Below are 6,749 nucleotides of genomic sequence, written 5' to 3' on the forward strand. Positions count from 1 at the left end.
AATAAATAGAAAACCTGCTCAATCGTGTTGGCCTTTTGTTTACTGAAGCCATTTTAGCAGGAAAACTACGTGTAACCAATGACAATAATGCAGCCATAGTGGTTATCTGTGGTTAACTGTGCTGGTATGGGCATGGTATGGCATGGTATGGCATGGTATGATGCTAACAGTGGCTTATTCTGAAATTGAATGAAACAATGTGATTAATTACACCTTCAACAAGTATGAAAAGTCAAGATATCTACGAAGAAAAGACTCTGCACTGCATTACAAAAAGAAAACAAATATTACTATAAACCTATGTTTTCACTCATTAAAGTAGCCTAGATATAGCTCCATCAGTCATAAGAATGACCAACAACTGCACTTAAGAGCTCCATATATCGCGTACATACCCCAATTTTCAATCCATTTTATTCCATCTGCAGGCCTGCAGTGTTGCCTCGAGATGTTAAAACGCCATAAGATAGCGTACCTTATACACTGTGCTTTGGCTAATAGTTGTTACATTGTTGCCGCACTGTTAACTAACTTCTATAAGCTGAAAACCCTCCGAGCCAAACAAGCACTCTCATTTCAGCCAGTGAGCATGCAGTCTCTGAACACTGCAGAACGAGTCGCACTCACTGTATTAATTAGTTCTAGTAGGTTAGCGTACGTCGCAGTATCAAATTAAACGTTGGCGAAATAAATAATATATAGCCCTAGGCTAATAATAATAATAATACTTGCATGTATTGCATATTAGGAGTTTACATTCAAATTATGTGTGTTGAGCTAAATTGTATAATCTCTGCAAATAAAGTGTTTTTTTCAGATTTCTGTCACCAATATTTCCATGTTCAGCACATGGGTGTATGGGTTCGATTAGAGCATGACACACACTGCTAATTAGCATGCTAATTACCTTCTTTGTGTGTTCATAGGCAGATCGCAAACCAACTTTAAGGTGCATACCGCCACCTACTGTGTCGGGGTGTATAGAAAAGAAATAAAAACGAATCATTTAAAAATGAAACACATCCTTTTTTTAAAATCCTGCCTGTATCATTAACCTACCAACCCCCTTCTGATTTCCCTGAAGTTAAAACTCCATTCCTGTTCTGTCTCATATTTCTTAACGACCCTCTCTGAATTATATTTACTGCAATACATATAGGAACCACGTCTTTTAGAGACACAGATGACATCACCGATCACGTGACCTGCACCAACCAACGAGGTGTCCAGGGCGTGGTCTGGTCAGCCTCAATCAGTTTAGCACAATATAGGATCCCCGTTACTTTGCAGTGAAAGATAATCTCCCTTCTCACTTTACATTATGATGTTGTAGCGCCTCGTCCGAGGAACTGGTTTTTGTTGTTTTTCTGTTGCAGTTTCTGTCGGTGGATGTAGCAGGCCGCCTCTGTGCACCGATCATAATGCATCCGATGCCTGTGTGCTCCGTTAGCGGTGGAGACATATTTGACTGTATACAAAGAGGAGATATTGAACTGTGTATACAGTTCGTTCAAAATGACCGATCGCTTCTCAAACAAAAAGGTAAGGTGGAATAATATACTAAATAAAAATCTTGATGTGGACAATAAGCTGAATATTTGTGAAACTACAGACCACTTCCTACTGTCCTACTTGTCAGCATACAGTTCGCATTTACCTGTCAGTGATGGTATTTCCAGATTTGCTTATTAAAAAGACGATGGACATTGTTTTCCAAAAGAACAAACCTGTTATATCTGTGTCATGTGTCATTTATAATTTTGTCTTTTAAAAATCTGTACAAATTAGCCTATGTGCAATTATTATAGCATTGAGCAAGTACAATGTTATTTTCAAAGGACCACTTTAACGTTTCGTGCTCCAGTGTCTCCTGATGTGATTTTGTCACAATGCCAAGGGGAAACTTACACTGCTGCAGCTCCTCTGTGAGACGGTCTGGCACAGAAATAGATGGACAGTTCCTCTGACAACACGGCACAAAGTCACATTGTGCCAAAGGGAACCCTAAACCTGAATCCAGTGATCAACAGGCTGACAGGCCGTGCATTTATGTCAGGCTATATTGTTACAGTCACAGAGACTGCAGATGGGATTGTGATGTGCATTTGTTTGTCTTCATCCAGGCTGGGGTGGTTTTACCCCGCTCCACTACGCTGCCCTCCATGGCAACCGCTCCATGGTTGACCTTTTCCTTAGTAATGGAGCTGACCCTAATATGACATGTGATGCAGGACAGACAGCCTTTCATTTTGCCTGCAGGTGAGCAGTAGTTGCACATTTAGTTCTCTGGTGTTAAACAAACATGCCTGGATTCTTGAGGTGACAATGTCATGATATGAGCATCATGCATTTTGTTCTGTGCTTGATCCTGTGTCATAACAGTTTGTGGTTTTGACTCCGATCAGGCAAGGGAACATCTTTATCATGTACCAAATGATGCGGTATGGAGCTGATTTGCGCCTCATAGACCTGCAGCGAAAAACGTCACTGCATCATGCAGTCACAGGGGGCAGCATGTGAGTAGAGGAAACAACACATCACAATATATATATATATATATATATATATATTGCATGCACTAACTGTTAGTTATCTTTCCCAGTGTTACAGTGCACTATTTGTGGGAGACAGGAATGTTCCGTTTCTCAGACACAGACATGCACCAGGTGACACCCCTTCACCTGGCGGCATCCACAGGCAACACAGAGGTGGTCCGGTATTTGCTCAGAGACCAGGTATGAGATAGTCTCTAATCTCTCACTCACTGACACGCTCCAGTTGACCAACAGTATGACTAAACTTTGGCTTCAACTGGGCCCAGTGCAGATGTGACTATCTTTTAGCAGCAGCTGTGCACCTCAACACTCTGTTTCAGAGATGTGCTGTGGATGCAGTTGACCAGCAGGGAGCGACAGCGCTTCATGTTGCAGCAGAGAGGGGTGCAGTGGAGGTGTGCTGGACACTGCTGCAGAGAACAGGGTGCGGGATGCTCTATCAGAAGAACCACAGCGGCCTCACACCACTTGACCTCTGCAAACAAGGGAAAACATTTAGGTGAATCTGCAGTTTTAAGAAATCTGTGGAAATCACTGACTTAGAATAATAACACCTCTCAGTACCTTTAGATATCCAGTATGTTGACTGATTTCTCTTGGGATTCTGATGCTGATTAATAGATTGCAATACTGTGTATTTTTCTCTAGACATCAGCAACTCACCAAGCTACTGAGTCGGTACATTAATGAGCCAATACACCACAAGCCCAGAGAGTCTCATGGTGAATATTACTCTGTGGTTTTGTTAATTTCTTTAGAGATAAAGCAAGGGTTGTGATGATGACAATGGTGATGATAATAATGGCACGGTAACATTTAAAGTGCTGTGTGTGCATTCATGTGTCAAGTTTTTCACACATCATTTTATGTTTGTATCATGTGTCTTTTCTCACCAGTTTTGTATTACTGGACACTGTTTTTTCCAACCCTGAGTGGAGCTGCCATCCTGCTGATAGCAGCCATGTTGGGAGGCTATGGGGGGTTAAGCTGCAGTTTGCTCTTCCCCTGGCTGGCCAGAAACATCTTCACACAGTACCACCGCATGACCACATACCAAAGGTTTGACAAAAAAATGTTGTACATGTGAAATGTTTATCAGTAAGTCAACATATTTCACTGTTTGTTATATCGCTGTTCAGACAGCATCTGTCTTCCTTCTAGGTTACCCAACCCAATCTACTTGGGAACCCTCATAGCTGGCTTGTTTCATTCCCTGCTCTGCTTCTATGGAAAGATAATGCCTAATATCCTTAACAAATATAGCACACGTTTAGTCTCATGCCCATGTATATTTGTATGTATCATCTGTCTCTTACTTTCGTGCTAACAGTATGACATAATGCTCTCAATGTTGGTTGGTCTGTTGGTCTGTCCAACACTGTGGTTCAGAGAGGCATATCTCAAGAAAAAGCCAAATTACTTTAAAAGTTGGTCCTTAATTATCATGGTCCTCACAGGATGATTCATAAATATTATAGTGCCACCCTCAGACCAACCAAACGTGTGACCAACGTCTAAAAGTATTTGGATTTTCATTAAATTACCCAGTCTGACCTTTCCTCCAGTGTCACCATTGAGCCACATTTTCCACTTGTACTTAATAAATATCAAAATTTAAAGGGTATAATGCAGTGACATTTGGTAAGCACATTCATGCTCCCCAAATAATACATTTGTATTTTGGGCACTACACAAGCTCGCTTGTGAAAATTGTCAACTGGCCAGTGCTCTCTTAGTTGTCTTGCTCACCCAGATATACACAGTACGGCAAATGTAATCTAGGATTTTGTATATTAAAATGACAATGGTTCATCCTTAACCTTTTGAATGTGTGTGGCCAATCAGTGTTCTGGTCCAGGTGGCAATGTTCCACTTCTCCCTAGTCATCGGTTTGTTCTGTAAGGTTCTGACTCAGGACCCTGGGACAATGGACAGAGCAGATGCAGATCCTCGGTTCTCCTGTATCGCTGACCTGGTGGAGAACAACCAGAGCCCTCACAGGTTCTGTCCATACTGTGAGGTAAAACATTCACACTGGTCATGGTTCAGAGAGATTTCTATCTAGTTTCTGTCTAGATCTAGAAATTGACACACAGCCCTTCTCCTCTTGGTGTGTTCCTTCACATGGTCTTCCCTTACGAAAAGCTCAAAATTCTCAGATGTCACAATGAATCAATGATGTAACAATTAAATGTGATGAAATATTTAAGGTGATTAAGTCTCTGCCAGTTGATTTTCGTCCCATAGTGAAATTAAAAAGCAGGTATCAAAAGCAGTAAATGTCTGAAAGGTAGGAGATAAAACACAAAACCTGCAGCATCCTTTTGAAAAATGTAGCCGGTAAAGCTAAAGATGCACATTTTCTAGTTAATTCGCTACATAATATAATAGTATGTTCTCTCCTGCCCACCCTGTCTTTGCTTTCCTCAGTTGTTTCAGCCCGACTTCACTAAACACTGCAAGCTGTGTGATGTGTGCATTAAAGACTATGACCACCACTGCCTTTTCCTCAACCGCTGCGTCGGCCGGGGTAACCACCGCCTCTTCATCTTCTTCATCCTCTTCATGGTTATTGCCCACCTTCTTTTTGTTGCCACGGCAACAAGTTACCTGTATGACAAGATGCCTGCGGGCAATCACAGCTTGTCATTGTGGCTCACATTGTTAGGGGAGGAGTTCTGGGTTGTGGTTATGATGGTTATGAATGCACTGACACTGCTTTGGGAGGCATGGCTACTGACCGAGCAGTTTGATGCTGTTGCCACGGGAACGACCACCTACTTCAGACAGTGTGAAAGCAAAGCACGGCAGAGGTCACTAGGACAGCGCTGGGTTAAAGTACTGTCGTTTCTGCTGGAGGGTCGAAGACGGGTGGGCAGCGGACAAAAAGAGGACAAGACTTCCATAGACATTTAAAACTGCCAGTTTGTCTTGTATCCAGCTGAAATTGTTTCATCGCTCACTTACTTCTCAGTTTACGGAGTCTTTGGTGTGCATTCAACCTTGTGATAATGTCCTCTTTAGATTCAATAACTCTCCAATGCCATATAACATGTTGTACTTGAATGTAAAATTTGGTTATCTCTCAATATTCTATTTTAATATAGAGTAGATTTGACATCAGATTTGTCCATGAAGTGGCTAGCAGGATAACTACCACTAAGAGTTTAGATGTTCAAGTAGTTTTTAGAAACGTGACGAAACCCTTTTAAGATAACAGTGTTCTAAATAATGTATTGGTTCACATTGTTCCGTGTAAAGTACTGGATATTTCCAAAGCTGTGTTTTAGCAGGTAACGCCTCTGAATGAATGCTCACATTTACACCTGTTTTATATCCCAAATCAGCATATTTTTTTTAACACCATTGTTATTGTTGTTTGGAATAAAGTGCGTCATGGTGTAAAGCATCATTCAGCGTTGTGACGATTTCTGTACTCATAACATTAGCAAGTCCTGAGATTAACGATAATGGTTAATAGCAGATGCACTTAAAGACTTTGTTCCTCACATAATGTCATTACCTCTCTGACCTGCTCCCAGTCATTTGAGCTATCACACTTCCTCTGCTCTCACTAATGAGACATGCTCTTTTCATGCCTTCAATTAAACACACTCATTTCCTTTGTGTCCCTCAGGACCATATTTCTAGATTATAGATGATGTTCCCCACACCCCTCAGAGGCTGGAGTGTCTGGACTATGTGAGCGGCTACGTCACGTGATATTATTTAGTGTCTACTGTACTGCCTGTCACGCATATGGAGTGGTTAAGATGAGCGTATGTAAGCCTGTATATCTCTGTCCCTGGATCAGTGTTATTGTATTTAACTCGCTGCAACTTGTTACTATCCCAATATATTTCATATGTAGTAATGTATTTTATCTGTGGGTACACAGTATATTTGGGTTTCCAAGATAATACCTAATTTGTGCCATGATGACTTTTTATGCTGTAGGAAAAATATGCTTAATAAAAAAACACTGAAAACTGCCTTGAAAAAAGTTTTAAAAAACGTGAATCTTTCTCTTTTATGTCACTGTCTAGCTAAAAAGAAACAGGCTTTTAAGGTCTTTTCAAATTCAAACCTTGTGACCTTCACTTTTGATTTACATAGAATCACTAGCAGTCAGATCATTGAATTTCACACTGTTGTGAGTGGCAGAAATGTACAGTAACAACATTTTAAGGAGAA

The 6,749-nt window shown here is 41.0% G+C and overlaps 1 protein-coding gene across 1 annotated transcript; it reads left to right on the forward strand.

Moving 5' to 3' along the window:
- Nucleotides 1-1,239: 1,239 nt before the first annotated feature.
- LOC144532697 (uncharacterized) lies at nt 1,240-6,548 on the forward strand. Its single transcript, XM_078273606.1, has 10 exons — nt 1,240-1,542; nt 2,124-2,259; nt 2,406-2,516; nt 2,603-2,735; nt 2,876-3,054; nt 3,204-3,277; nt 3,452-3,614; nt 3,717-3,799; nt 4,385-4,575; nt 4,986-6,548. The coding sequence occupies exons 1-10, from the start codon at nt 1,422-1,424 to the stop codon at nt 5,469-5,471; spliced, it is 1,677 nt and encodes a 558-aa protein (XP_078129732.1). The 5' UTR covers nt 1,240-1,421; the 3' UTR covers nt 5,472-6,548.
- Nucleotides 6,549-6,749: the final 201 nt, after the last annotated feature.

The sequence above is a fragment of the Sander vitreus genome, chromosome 17 (assembly GCF_031162955.1).
Source record: "Sander vitreus isolate 19-12246 chromosome 17, sanVit1, whole genome shotgun sequence".
In the NCBI taxonomy this organism is placed as follows: domain Eukaryota; kingdom Metazoa; phylum Chordata; class Actinopteri; order Perciformes; family Percidae; genus Sander; species Sander vitreus.

What these genes read in the sequence shown, in the direction of transcription:
- LOC144532697 (XM_078273606.1), top strand. Translation starts at nt 1,422, where the DNA reads ATGCATCCGATGCCTGTGTGCTCCGTTAGCGGTGGAGACATATTTGAC. An exon ending in GCAGTCACAGGGGGCAGCAT is followed by an intron (nt 2,517 to 2,602) that starts GTGAGTAGAGGA and finishes TATCTTTCCCAG; the next exon opens with TGTTACAGTGCACTATTTGT. An exon ending in CAAGCCCAGAGAGTCTCATG is followed by an intron (nt 3,278 to 3,451) that starts GTGAATATTACT and finishes TTTTCTCACCAG; the next exon opens with TTTTGTATTACTGGACACTG.